At 45.3% G+C, this 15,111-nt stretch overlaps 1 protein-coding gene across 3 annotated transcripts; it reads left to right on the top strand.

The window, feature by feature from the left end:
- Positions 1 to 4,689: 4,689 nt before the first annotated feature.
- On the top strand, positions 4,690 to 13,611 carry ZBTB25 (zinc finger and BTB domain containing 25). Of its 3 annotated transcripts, none has more exons than XM_088471240.1 (3): positions 4,690 to 4,861; positions 10,291 to 10,546; positions 12,221 to 13,611. In XM_088471240.1, exons 2-3 carry the CDS (start codon positions 10,374 to 10,376, stop codon positions 13,344 to 13,346), a joined length of 1,299 nt encoding a protein of 432 aa, XP_088327366.1. In that variant the 5' UTR covers positions 4,690 to 4,861; positions 10,291 to 10,373; the 3' UTR covers positions 13,347 to 13,611. The 3 variants fall into 3 exon arrangements, with proteins under 3 accessions (XP_088327366.1, XP_088327367.1, XP_088327368.1); XM_088471241.1 differs by having other exon boundaries at positions 4,690 to 4,879; XM_088471242.1 differs by lacking the exon at positions 4,690 to 4,861 and adding an exon at positions 5,013 to 5,481.
- Positions 13,612 to 15,111: the final 1,500 nt, after the last annotated feature.

Raw genomic sequence — 15,111 nt, 5'->3', positions numbered from 1 at the left:
ATGAAATGGGGAAACACTAATATTGCATAATATGAACTGTGGGAACTGTAGTGTGGCATAATATGAAATGGGGAGACACTAATGTGGTATAATATGAACCGGGGGGGACTGTAATGTGGCATAATATGAACTGGGGTACTGTAATGCAACTTAATGGGAACTGGGTGTCCTGTAATGTTGCACAGTATGAACTGGGGGCACTAGTGTGGAATAGTATGTACTGAGGCACTACAATGTGGCATACTATGAAATGTGTGCACTGCGTGGTATATTGTGATCTAGGGCACTACTGGACACTACTATGGTTCACAAAATTAATTAGGGCATAGTATGTGGCATAAAATATACAACCGCTGTGGAGAGAAACATTGGAGCTTGGCCCCTTCAAAAATTTCCCTCATAAGAAAATATATTTAGATTGAGGTACAAAAAAGATTGGTAAAGACAGTAGAATATTAATAGACATAGATTAAATAAATAAATTTAGACTGACCAGCTACCATCCAAGGACATAACCACGAGGTCAAACTTGCCTACTATTCCGGAATAGCCGGGAGATTCCCCAATCTTGGGTGGTGCTCCTGGTCGCCCAGTAGAGTAATCAAGTCTCACGGCCTGGAGCTGCTGCTGATGACATGTCTTCTGAATCGCATCATTGTAGCCCTGCTCTCGATTTACAATGCTGGTGACGCGATCGCGCCACCTATGCCATGCCCCCTACTGTGCCGACCTGGCTGTCCCCTCTATGTCGGACCATGTGTGCTCCCATGGGGTCGTTCATAGCATCGATAAATCGACCCTACATGCTGCTCAATCTGATGAATGACACCATGCTTGTGGATGCAGCGGGTGAACGACATATCATGCAATCGTTCACCACATTGTGTGGTGTCAAACGGCCGCACAATATGGCGCTCATCGCCTCGTGCGTCTAATGTGTACCCAGATTTTCACTGATCACTTGGCACCCACTAGTGCTCTGATCGGTGGCAGGGACTAGCTACTGTACATTCAGTTTCTGTACAATTGGCTAGTTTTTCAGTTGTAACATTGTGGGTACCTTGGCTGCAGCTGTCATGTCAGCAACTTAGGCTGCAATTCAAATGTTTCTCGCACCGCCTGCTGGGCATCTATACGAATAGACGCCTGACGGAGCAATGCAATGGTTTCTCCGTTCGGGTGCCCACTAGTACTTAACGTGGCTGAAATGTGTTCCCCCGCAACTTTAGGCATCCGAACAGAGCAACAATTGAATTGCACCGTCGAGCGCCTACTCATTTAGACGCCCAGTGGGGGGCATCTAAAACAAGTGAATCGCCCCCTTATAGCTTCAAGTTCCATAGGATGTATTAATGTATCTCTCCCCCAGACCGCTCCCGATTGGCTGACCGTCTATCAGTAGACAGGCTTACTGTCCTCAACCCCATTTTGAGTTGGGTCTTCAGCATGATTAATCAGTTTGGTTGAATGATAGTTTTATTTCCCCTAAAGCAGAGGTTTCCAAACTCAACAGTCCACATTTTAAGGCTATCCATACTTAAGCACAGGTGAATTAATTAGTACCTCAGTCAATTTGATTTAACCATCTGGACTCAAGCATGGATATCCTTCAAACCTGGGCCCGTATTCAATTAGTTTTACACCCGCGATACTTTTTCGCATGCTGGACTTTTCGCCTACATTGCGTCTTTTAGCCGCGGAAACTTATCGGGCACGCCCCCGCTATTCACCGTATTCAATTCCAAAACATGCGAAAATGGCAACCCGCGAAGTTGGAACAAGCAGAAAGTTCTGTCAGAAATGGAGAAACCTGCCAGAACACCCCCAAAAGATGCACTAACATCTGGGATCAAAGTAGAGGTCCCCGAATAGCCCTAATAAAGCTTTTTGGGGTACTTAAGTTGTGTCATTAGTCTCTAAATAGCTTCTTTGCACAAGTGGTGAAGAATGGCATTAAGCAGTATTTTTGGGTGAAAATAAAGTAGTCCTGTCAAATTTGGGGTACTTGAAAATGGGTGCAAGCATGTTTTAAAGTCGCTAAACTGAAGTTTGAAAAAACTTTAAAAAACTTAAAGAACTGTGGACTTTTTCGCCCCCAAAATGAAAGTACTTTTTTGGGGTGTTCCTTAGTTTTTTTATTTACGCAGTTATCCTTTGGGGGGGCTGTTTTAAGGGTTCTGAGTGGTTTCCCCACCTTTGCACCCAAAAATAACGATTTTGCACTTCTTTTCACCACCTATTCAGAGGCAAATCTTTTTCGCCTATTATATTGCTTTGACTTTCCACGGACGCGAAAAGTGTTTGCAATTGAATACGGAAATAGGTTTCCGCCAGGCGAAATTACGTCATCTGCGATACTTTTCCGCGGATTTCGACTTTTTGCTTCTAATTGAATACGGGCCCTGGACTGTAATGGCAGAGTTTGCGAACCTCTGCCCTAAGGACTTCATTGGAACAAGCAAAAAGAGAGTAGGTAAATATGCCAGGTAATCTACTGTACTACAGAAACGTTTGACCTCCCCCACCCTAGAGGTAAAATTTCTGATACTGAATAGCATGGGCCTATTATAGAAGTAGAAGGGGTGCTACGGCTTTTTTTTATTAACACTATGGCAAGCCAGATAGTTGCAATTGCAGGCAGTGGGCCTATCAAACCAGCTCTATTTTTCAGTGATTTTTGACCTTGACATTTATTTCAACTTGTATGCCGAACATTAAAAGATTAGGATCATTACTTGTGTTTTCTGGCAAGTTTCATTCTAATACGGCAGTTCACAATTAGCTAGAAAAACGCTGTATTCAGCAAATCGAATCCTTTTACATTTCTCTCCTTTGTCAGCACTGACCAGAAAAGTGCAGCAGAATGGGAACGGGATCCCGGCGGTCGGAATCCCGATAAGGTTAGAATACCAACAATTTGTCAGTCGGTATACTAATCCTCCCCCCTTAGTGCCTAAACCTATCCTCTCAGTCCACACACCCTAACCCTCCTACTTACCTTCGGGATTCCGGTGGTCAGGATGCTGGCGCCGGGATTCTTACAGGCGTCGCGATGCCAGTGCCAGCATTCTGACCGCCGCCCGGTATCCCCTCTGTCTGCATTTTAACTGCATCCCAGTGCAGCTGATTCAGAGCCGGACGCTATTTGCGCTCGCTCGTTCAGAAAAAAAGGGTGGCTATTCAAATGAACCGTTCGCTCTTTGCGGTCTGTTCACGCCTCTAGGTCTGAACGAGCGTACAAAACATGCGGTCGTTTTTTGGAAAACTACGCCCTCTGGCCGCTCGCATCCTACATCATGTCCGCTATTTATTAGATTAATCGAGTACATCGACCAGCGTATGAACTGCTCGCTATTCTTGTGGTTGGTTTTTCCTACCACAATCTTGCGAGCAGTTCTGACTATAAAATAACCCAGTGACGTGGTCAATGACGCTGCTGTATTAATTATGCACACCCATAAAACACCCGTTTTGACCTTTAAGCACGCCTGCGTTCTGATCTCCACTCCCCGTTTTTAAGCACCTTCCCCTGTTACCACCCACATACGCCTCCTCCTGTCACTCAAAATAGCAGGCATTCGCTATTTAGCGAACAAACGATTTTCGGCCACACTGACTGGTTCGCGCATGCATATTACGATCCGTACGCATGCGCAGTTGTGCAAACATCGCTCGGAACGAACGAGCGGCCGCTTACAAGCGGGTCTGAATCAGGCCCTCAGTCAGAAACGCCTTTTATACATGGAATAATAATACAGGATGAGACCTGGGATCGCCAATCGGCGGCCCCACAATCGATATTTTGGATCAATGTGGGAGCACCAGGTCTGCATTTAATGCAGAAGATTGATAAAAATGTAGAACGATGTTCTCTATGATCAATATTATTTTGGTACATGCACAGTAAAAAATAGGAAAATAGAAAAGCCGACGTATGCGCAGTGGAGAGGGTCCACCAGGTAATGGGGCCCATCCATCAGCGATGGATTGCCGCTATTCGGTATCGCAGAAATCCAACATGTTGGGTTTGCCCGATTTGACGATAGCGACCAAAAAATTATTGCGATCTTCAAATCGCCGATATTTAACATGGAAAAAGTCTGCAATCCGGTGACGGATCGCAGAACATCGATTGTGGGAGGTCGGCGTTTCCACCCAGAAACGCCGGCACTTCCCATCGCATCGCCAGATCGCAAAATCCGATGTCTGATGCATGGCCACCTTTAGTATCACCACTTCCACATTTTTGGATCAATTCTATCAATACATCAGGCCCACAGAATGTATCCAAAAATTGTAATGCAATTTAAGCTCAATTAAGCTATGTAAATAAGTTTTATCTGGCCAACTTAATAAAACACAAATATTGTAATATTTGTTGTTTAGCAATGGCTTATAGTAGCAAACACCCTCCCATGTCATGATCATATTCAGATAAAAAAATGTTTCTCTCATAGTATCAGTAGTGGGAGAGATAGTTTGGAACAACACTTCCAACTTATTGTATGTCCACAACAAATCCCAGCATCCTGGGGCTTCTAGTTCTAATGAGTCAGAGGTTGCTCGTCTCTAATTTACGGCTATAATATACAGTGTCCTGTGGCTGCCTTGCAGTATGTACCGTAAAGTATGGCCGTCTGTGTCGCCTCAGTAACAGCACAGAGAGGACACTGGGAGCAGCTACGACCACACACACACTGCTACTGGCGCCACACAGCCAGTCATGTGACACTGCTGCTGCCCCCACCCTCCGCCCAGGCTTGGTGCGTGTGCACGTCAGAGCGCAGGCGCCCGCTCGGCCGGTGTCCCCAGCCCTGCAGCCTCTGCTGCGTGAGAGGAGGAGCGCTTGTTGCTGTGCACGGTGAGCGGAGCATTGTGGGTAAGAAGCGCTGAGACTAGTCGTTGCTCGGTCGCTTCCTGTGGAATTTTCCACCTAGGCGGGGGGCGGGGCGGCAGCGAGTCTCGCGCTGCACTGAAGGAGGCGGGGGCGGGGCCTCCGGCTGGGTTGCTGAGTGAGGCACGGGCTCGGGAGTCGGTCTCGCTCGGTCGTAGCGATGCAACAGGGCGGTCGGCAGCGGCTGCTGTGCTGTGGTGGCCGCCATCCGTCCGACTCCGGGGCTGGGTGTGAGGGAGACTCTGCGTAGGGAGCAGGGTCCACTCGTGTGAATGTGGCATAATATTATTCCCACGATCACATCTAGTGTAGAAGTTCAGCCTCGTATCACAATAGCTGTGACATGCTTGTTGTGATGAGTAGCTAGGAGGCTGTGCTGAGTTTTTATTATATCCGTTTTTATCTATTTTTTTAGAGTATTTTCAAAATAGAGAAGCAAAAAGTGTTTCAACACGAAGCTCAGTTTCTGTAATCGTACGTCATGTTGACATGACCATTTAGGCGCAGATTTCAAGTTGGTACGAGTTTCAGAGCGGGAACCTCGCGCCGGGTCAATCCAATTACCCACGAGTCCCTTCACGGTGCGAGTAAGTTTAGCTGTATGCTGCACTTACGCCACTACCTGACTTGCAGCCTGTAGGGCTTTGTACAAAAATGTGCGTGTCCGGCGCGAGAAGGGGCCGCAAGTAGAGCGAGTTTGGGTGCTGTTGCCAGTGTACGCTGTTGCAACAGAGACTCGCCCCCCCTTCACAAGTAATTAGGGATGGACATTGGAAACCGATGGTTAGTAACCATTGATGTTTCCGATTCGATGGAAGTACCTTTTCCATCGAATACCGGGAATTCGATGGTAGCCTGCCATCGGATGCATCTTGCCAGTGGCTGGCTGCGTGGGTAAAGCACATAACACTGCTCTGCATTAGCAGTGGGAGAATAGAGGCTGTGCCCATGCGCACGGCATCTATTCAGTATTAGGGGGCAACTGGGCACGCCCCCACAGTAACGTGAATTTGGGTGCAGTGAGGCTCCGCCCCCTGCCACTAGTCATTTAAATAGTTTTATCTATCAAATTCTTTTGATGTGATAGTTACCATCACATCGAAAGTTCCAATGGTGGAAGCCCAGCCATCATTTGATATTGGGCTTCTGATATCCATCCCTACGGTTAATTTGGTTGACCCCAATGGAATTTACTGGAGGGAACACCTCACTTGTTTCTGTTCGCACCTCTAAGGGGTGTATCAAAACTGAGCAAGGTTATGCTGCATGGTTAACCCATATCGCAGCTAATTTGCAGAGTAAGGGCTGATTCAGAATTGCACTTGTTTCTTGGGGGCAAGCAAAAAACCAGCTTGGATTATCAGCCCATACAACCCAATGTGCGATGTTAAATTGGAGCATTGCGGATATATGAATCTCGCCTTCAGACGTTCAAAATTGGTACAAACTGGTACAAAACTAGCTCTGCCACGGTTCATTCATAAATGTCTACTTTTGGTAAAAACACCACACACTTTTGTGTTAACTCCGACCCCTTCGTGGTCTGCAAATGCTTATGGTTGGGGTGTTAGAAATGTAATCAAATATACAAAATTAAAAATGGGGTCAATCCAATTCCATGCGATGTGCTCGCGGAACAACGGGCGCACTTGATGGCAGCCCAAATTCGCATAAAAGTGCTCACAGCCCCATAGGGCTCTGAGCAAAATTATGCGAATTCGGTTTCGGAACGGGCTGCGAGAGGTGCGAAATGCGATGCAGCTGCCGTTGTTTGATTGCCGTTGCAATGGCAACTCGCACCCTTCACTTGGAATTGGATTGACCCTTAAGACTTTCTGAGTCTGAATTAGGATTTAGAAGTGTGAAAATAAAATGATAAAAGCAATGCAGTATATTGCTTATAGCAATTTTGCACAAGTAAACATCTAAATAGGGGCCTGATTCATGCTCGCAAGCGGGTCGATGGTGGGCCATTGCGCATGCGCGGCGCGAGCCCCGGAGCGAGAGAGAAATCACTTGCTCCGGCGCTTGCTACAAGACGGGGCGGCTGTCGATGTTGATCGATCGATAGCTCGCCCCGTTTTGTAGGCGGGGAGGGGGGTGGCTGCACAAACGGAGGCGTCCCCGAAGGAACGCCTGCCGTTGTGTGAGGCCCTACTGACATCACTGGAGATGTCAGTAGTGGACTTCCTGGTCTATTAGACTTGGGCTTGCGACACCTGAGACCCTACCACAGGGTCTCGCAAGCCCAATGGTCGCGACCATCGCCAGGCCGCATGCACACGCTGTGGGTGGTCACCCACAGCTGTGCGAGCGGCCTGAAGGCCAGTAAAAAAAAATAGGGACGCCCTGATTCAGAGCGAGCACACGCAAATAGCGTGTGCCTCTGAATCAGGCCCTAAGTACTACCAAAGCACTGGCACTATCTCAGTAAGAAGACTGAGGGTACTTCCATATCAAGTCCCTCTATTGATGGCTGTTTCCTAAATCTATTTATTTACAGTCAGTGCTTGTAATTTATTGACACTCGGGTATATTTACTAAAGAGCGGGTTTATAAAGTGGAGATGTTGCCTATAGTAACCAGATTCTAGCAATTATCTTTTTGAAGGAGCTATACGAATGTTAAGTAGAATCTGATTGACTGCTATGGGCAACATCTCCACTTCATCTAGTAAATATATCCCTCAGTGCTTGTAATTTATTTACAGTCAATTCTTTTTTTCCCTATGAAAGTAGGTGTCATTACTCACCCAAAGTTACAAGTTGATACAAGATTAATAGTAGTTTTCACACTGGATAAGTGCACAGATACTTATTTTATTTGTTTCTGAATAGATTACACTGATTTCTTCATGTTTCTGGAACTAGTTGTACGAACTAAAAATTAGAAAAAAAATAGGTGTAAGTACTCAGTACCTCCACAACACCAAGCCATTGATTGATTTTTCCAACATAGGGGGTCAATCCAATTAGCCGCAAAGGATGTGAATTGCCATTGCCACGGCGTTAAAACGCTGCCAACTCCACATCATCTCATTCACATAATTTTGCTCGGAGCCCATGGGGCTACAAGCACTTTTGTGCAAGTTCGGGCTGCCATCATTGCGATAACTCGCACCCTAGAGATCATCGCAGACAAATGGATTGAGCACACATAGGGCCTGATTCAGACACGCTCGCAAGCGGGTCGATGATGGGGCAGTGGGCACGAGCGAGCCCCGGAGCGAGCGCAAAAAGCACTCACGCCGACGCTCGTATTCAAAAGGGGCAGCTGTCAATGGTAATCGACAGCGCGCCCCGTTTGGAAGCAGGATGTCAGTAGGTGGACTTCCTGCTCTATTAGAGCAGGAAATCCACTGGGGCTTGCGGCCATGAGACTCTACCGTAAGGGTATCGCAACCATCACCTGGCCGCTCGCAGCTATGCGAGCGGCCAGGAGGTCGCACAAAAAAAAAAAAAAACGCCCTGATTCAGAGCGAGCGCTCTTTCAGAGCGTCCGGCTCTGAATCAGGCCCACAGTGAGGTGATGTTAACATGCTTTTTAATATTAGGCAATGACAGTTTTTTTTTTTTCTCCATTTGTAGTAAACTTACAACAGTGGCTGCCAGCATCTAACTCAAACCATTGTGCAGGCTGTACTTGCCCATCTCCTAAGGTTAACAGCTCAGCGTTAGCAAATGTCAGTCGTGTGTACAGCTTAGGGGTTGAAAGTGCTCTGTTTTGGTTAAAGCCAGAATTGTGCATTCAACTTAAGCTGGGTACAGACTTGCAGATACATCGGTCGATTAACTAATCTGCCTATATATGGTGTGCCCGTTGGCCACTGTGTAGAAGCAATATGTCTGTGAACGACGTCATTCACAGACAAATCGCATCGACTGTGCTGCATAGCCGAGCAGATATATCTGTCCATAGTGCTGTGTGTACGGGCGGTCGACTGACCGCCGTACACTTGCAGAAGAGGCCGCAGGGGGGTGATGGTTGTTCAGTTTGTATTAACAACCATCATCTGCAGATATATCTGCAGATCACTCGATCTGCAGGGGATGGGTACGAAATATCGGCGTTCAAAATCCCGACGCCGGCATCCCAACAGGATGCCACTCTCCCTACCCTACCCTAACCCTCCCTCCTCACTGCCTGACCCTAACCTCCCCCCCATGTGCCTAAACCTAACCTCCCCGCACCCTAAACCTAACCCTCCCCCCTTAGTGCCTAACCTTCCACCTAACTCCACTACTTACCTTCGTGTTTGGGATGCCGGCGCCGGAATTCTGACCTCCGGAATCCCATCTGCCGTGATATTGAATGTATCCCGATCTGCAGATAAATCTTTTTGTTGTGTATCTAGCTTTAAAACTTAGACTATAAGAAAGCTATAGGTCCTCGCAGTAATATTTATTTGCGCACATTATGGTTAAATTATGGCTTCAGATAGGTAGATGAGGTCAGTCATCACTAAAATTTCTTTTCCTATTGGTGTTTGATGCAGTTTAGTGTTTTGATTCATATAAAGGGCTTCATTTAAAGTTTTACGTGTTTTTTGCATCTAAAGAAAACTTAAAAATTTGAGCGTTAGTAATAAATGTGAATGTTGCATCACCTTATTCTTACACAAGATAATGTAATGAAATGTGGTATACATGAGAAAATATTCTTCTTGATGCTAATAATATCAAAATTTGCCCTTATCTTATAAGATGTAATCAAATACACATACTTTGACAATATTGTCAAAGGGAGGGTTAGGGGGAGAAGGGATACCAACCATTGGGATGCCGTCTGTCAAAATACCACAACGGCAATCCGATGGTTGGTATCCCTTCTCCCCCTAACCCTCCCTTTTTTGTAGGCTAAGCCACCCCACATACCGATTCCTCTTAGAAGATAATAGGCAGAATCTGGTTGCAATGGGCACTTCTAAAAACCTGCAATGTAGTAAATATAGCCCTTAGTCTCTTTGGGATGCATCTACAGTGGGTGTTTTACACTGATGTCTACAGCCCCTTACACTTGCCCCCCCCCCCCCCCGCTTTGCCTCTCCAGGTGTAAGGGGCTACAAGTCTAAGATATGATATGTATGCATGTACATTATGGAAATGCATATATTTACACTGTTATGAGGTGTAAATCCAGCTAAAATTAGTCATTTTGTTCTATGGCAAAAGGATGTGCTGTAGGGTGACATACAGTATGTGCGCAGACATAGGAAGATTTCCTCACTCTACTCTTAATTCACAGTGTAAAAATGTCCCCGACATTGTCTGCATCATTACTTTGTGTACTTTGCTGTCCTCTCAGTGACTATAAGGCACATGGAGATCCTGGCTGTGTGTTTATTAGCACTGGCAAGCACCCATTTGTTACAATTTTTCTTTCTGATTCCTGTCTAGATCCCGGATTTCTAAGTAAAAGATCCCATACCTTTATGTAATTGGACAAGGGTCTGGATTGTTTCTTTATAATATTTGACAACATGGACCAGTCTAGTCACAGCCTGGTGCTGCTCCAGCAGCTGAATATGCAGCGGGAGTTTGGCTTCCTCTGTGACTGTACAGTAGCGATCGGGGACGTGTATTTTAAAGCACACAGAGCTGTTCTCGCTGCCTTCTCAAACTATTTCAAGATGATCTTCATTCATCAGTCCAGGTACTAAGATTTCTTTATCATTCACATTTTCTGTGAGTTTTTTCTTAGTTGCCTTCCCTCCTTGTTATCTATGTCTTTATATCATCAGGCAAATCTATTAATTTCTGTTTCCCTGGGATACAACACAAAGCTACTTTCTGGATATAACTGAGGATTTGTATTGTTTCACATGGCAATAAAAATGAAAGTACAGAAGGAAGCTAGAAATATACTATAAATTGTTGGCAAAATGCGTAGGGTTACTTACCATACAATGCTTACACTGACTCCTGATTCTTATGTTTGGGTGGAACGTGCAGCACAGACTCACTCTCTCAGTACACTATACAGTACAGTATCTTGATGAGTGGAGTTTTAGATAGGCTTTATGTACTAGGGGCCTGATTTGCTATGGATCGCTATTGCGATCACGCAGTTCTGCTGCGAAAATATGCTAATGTCTGCAACTGCTCACCCGGCATAGAGACACCCACTACCGCTTTCACACATCCGTAAGACCTCACAATCCTGCGTATACATCGGTAACATCGAGTAACATCAGACCCTCGTGCAGAATTACAGCAGGTCTGATTGCAACTTTTGTCGCACGCAGTGAGTACTCAAGCTGCGAATGCCGTCGCAGTGGCTAATTTATGCACGCCTAGGAAACAGCGTTTAAATGGACAGGCATGTCTGTGTTTCTCCGACCACTCCCCTGTCACCACCCCCAAACACTGATGTCCTGTCACTCACTCTGTGATGGCTTTGTATCTGCATACGAGCTCGCAGTGCGATCGCTTTACTGGCTGGCGTAGTGCGGTAATACGCATGCACAGTACAAACCATCGACCGATCTGCGTACGCTGTTGCAGTTGCGATCCGTGATGAATCAGGCCCAATATGCTTATGTGAGTTTTTTAATTTGTGAAAAACAAAAATCACTGTTTTATAATACTTAAATACATAGTAATAATTTAATTATTACACGAATTACTGCACTATGAGCTATTTTTTTTGTATGTTTTTATCTAATTTTTAAAAAGATTAGTCCCTTACTGATTAAGGGCTAATCCTGAGTTGGACGCAATGCCGAATTTGGTGATATTGTTGCGACTGTGCATTCATCTAAATCTCGGAAAAGTCACATGGTGCATGTGTCCTAATGTGTCTGCGCAGAGCCCATTGAGCCGCAGTGTCTATGGAATGTATTGAGCGTTCCTGTGTGTTGACTGGTGTTGGCTACAGAGATGCACAAAACTATTGTGTGCTATGGGCGTATTGCAGGAGTGGCTTCGAACTCAGACGCCTAATCGCATACACTGGAGGCCATACTCTGATGGAGATTCCGCACCTAGCATGGGGCTGGTGCAAGTCCCGATGGTGCTTCCGATAGCTGCGACTGCACCTGCTAAAAATGAGCATTCCAGCGCTTGCACATTCAGACGCACAGTTGTACACCAGAGGAAAAGCTGATACTAGCTTTAGAACACAGTCGCAGACACGGTAGACGCAAAAGGCGCTAACCCAGTCGCAGCAGAGTTCAACTTGGGATTAGCCCTTAAGTATACAGAGAAAATGAGCATCAGCTTTTATTATTTTTTTTTCTCGCCTTGCTCTTGCATCGCTATTTGTTTATTGGAAGAAATGTTATAATATTTTCTGTTGCCATTATATTTCTTTTGTTTCCTCTCACAGCGAATGCATTAAGATACAGCCGACAGACATCCAGCCAGATATCTTTAGCTACCTTTTACATGTCATGTACACGGGGAAGAACCCCAAACAAAGTGTCGACCATTTCCGATTGGAGGAAGGAGTTAAATTTCTTCATGCTAATCTCCTGACAACACCCCCCAGTGAACCGACTCCAGCATTACCGTCAGAAACTGTGCAATCCTCCAATTTATATGGGATTCAGATCTCAACCTCCCAAAAAGCATCTAAGGAGAACATTACTCTGAGAAACAACCAACCAAGTGCAACGAGGCCACCTCCACAGGGCGAGCACCCTCAATTACAGTTGTCTCTCGCCATTGGACTTGAGGGAGTAGGTTCAGAGCAGCGCAGCTCACATTTTCAAGGTCAGGTTGACTCCACAGTTAAATCATTAGAAGACATTCAGAAGACTGCAAGATCTATAAAGCAGGAGACTTGTGACCCAGATAGATCTCCAGACCAATCCCTGCCACCGCCAGAAGAGATAGAGTCAACCTTCATTAAAACGGGCAGCAGAGCATACTCGTGCCACTATTGTGGTGAACATTTTGAATCACGGGTCACGTTGAGAGACCACTTGCATATCCATGTATCTCAGGCTCTTCCATTTGGGGTCCCCTCATCCATCCTAGAAAGTGACGATCTCGGTGAAGTCCGCCCTATTCTTGAAAACTTAGAAAATACAGAGAGCTGCCGGGTTGGGGGCTATCTCCTAAACAGAATTGAGGAGCCCCTTCAAAACTCAAACCAGGCAGAACAGTTCCAACTCAACCAACTATCTTTTTTGGCAAAAGACACCGATCCCATCGAGTTAAATTTTTCATTCTTGCGAAAGAGAAAGTTCAGTTGCACGGTGTGCGGACATAGATTCGTACGAAGGAGCCAGTTGCTGGAACACATATATACACACAAAACAAAGCCACACAAGGTGAGCAGATACCAAAAATGTGGTACTTCGTTGGAAAAGACTTCACAAAACTACTGTAACAGTATGACTGATAATACCCAGAAAGATTCTGACGTAGTAGTGGAAACGCCAGAGCTTTTTGGAGAAATCGAATCCACAATTTCACAGGAAAAAGTGGAATCTGTTCTACTTGAATAATATATATTTATATGGAACTCTTATATTGTGTTAGCTTTTTATTAGAAAATATTCATTATTTTCTGGTTCTAAATACTATTTGAACGGATTGCCGGTCTGTTTATAGTGTCATAACTATCTTTTAAGTGTGTTATTCACTGGTACTGTATTTTGTTCAAGAAGTAATGTGATGTGTTTATTGTCACAAGCTTACGTTACCAATATGTTTGTGATTTTGCATACAATTTGCATACAGTTTCCAGAAATAAAATAAATGTTGACAATATTTTACACTCTGGATGGTAACTTCCTGGATGACTAGTTATCCGTATGGGTATTGTAGTTCCAGAAATCACTATAATTCATACATACATACGTGTGTATAAAAACTTGTAATAATTTGTATTCGTGTCTGGCATTTTTTTTTGTGGTTGAAGTAGCTGTGTGTGTGTGTGTGTGTGTGTGTGTTTGTTTTACAATGATTTAAAATATTGATATATTTTGATCATCTCTGATATATTGTGGCAGGCAAATAATAACCCATTTACACTAAAGTCCCGGGTCTGACTTGATATTTGGAACATGGGGATCGATTCAGGCCCGGTTGCTAAGCCGCGGATGCACGCTATGGGCGATTATCGCACGTCTGCACATGCGTCAAAATACGCATGCGCGAACCAATCACTGCGTCTGGGAATCGTGCGCTCGTAGTACACAGACTGGATGCTACTTTGAGTGACAGCGCCGTTTGTGGGTGGTAACAGGGGAAGGTGCTTGTGAACAGGGGAGTGGTGCTGCGAACGTAGGCGTGTCGGCGTCAAAACGGAGGTTTATGGGTGTGCATAATTAAGATGCGTCATTATACACGTCACTTGGTTGTATTTCAGCCTGTAGTGTCGCAGTGCTTGTGGCGGGGTAGGGTCTACCTCAAGCGCTGCGTGTAGCTCCGATGGCTCTCGATGGTCCTGATTAATCATACACTTCTTGGAGATGACATGTTTTAAGAGAGAAAAGTGGGCATCTTTATACTGCCATGCGTTCACTTTGCCATCGCTCTCTAAGACATAGAGGGCATCCTTACACCAGACAGTGTGATCGCGGAATTTGCATACCCGGCCCCTATTGGCTGCGAGAGAGCGCAGCTTAGCGTCTGGGTCTGAATCGACCCCATGGTTCCAAACTTGACAGACTCCCTTCAGACCGCAGCGCCGACCTGGGTATTTCTGGGTCAGCGCCGTTCACACAGCACATGGGTGGAATGGAACTCTACTGCTGGCGCTTGGAGATGACCTCATCTCCAAGTGCCGGGAAATACAGAACTCTCCATGCTTCTAAACGGGTCCCGGGTCGGACGACCAGGGTTGCCTGTTTACACTGCAGGGTTACACGGGTAGTTCCCGTGTTCAGCCCTGCAAGCTACTCAGGTTGGATTGCTGGGTCACTCGACCCGGGAATCCAACCCTGGCCCCTTTTCCACCTATACAATTGATGCAGAGAAAAAGAGAATCAGTTTAAAATTGGGTCCACTCATTCCCTCATGTAGAATAATACAATCAAATCTTTATTAAGTATACTTTAAAAACAAAGACCTTCTAAATCAAACTATGGGTGCTACTTATTGCTCTCTCTTTACCAGTATTTGTATAGCATTATCGCATGCCCTTAAATAGGGTCACATCAAGCGAAATATAAAATGAGTAGATATTATAAAGGTATAGAGTGATAAATAACAAAAAATAATGTGAAGGAAATAAAGATTAAAAACAAGGCTGTGCGCTGTCCTTAT

Source organism: Taudactylus pleione, unplaced genomic scaffold (assembly GCF_031769625.1).
Source record: "Taudactylus pleione unplaced genomic scaffold, aTauple2 ptg000113l, whole genome shotgun sequence".
In the NCBI taxonomy this organism is placed as follows: domain Eukaryota; kingdom Metazoa; phylum Chordata; class Amphibia; order Anura; family Myobatrachidae; genus Taudactylus; species Taudactylus pleione.
Note: the sequence above shows the minus strand (reverse complement) of the source record. Positions and strands in the feature narration are given on the sequence as shown.

Bases quoted from the DNA above. Each gene is read 5' to 3' on its own strand.
- ZBTB25 (XM_088471240.1), top strand. From the start codon at position 10,374: ATGGACCAGTCTAGTCACAGCCTGGTGCTGCTCCAGCAGCTGAATATG. The intron at 10,547-12,220 runs GTACTAAGATTT...TTCCTCTCACAG, and splicing joins ATCTTCATTCATCAGTCCAG to CGAATGCATTAAGATACAGC.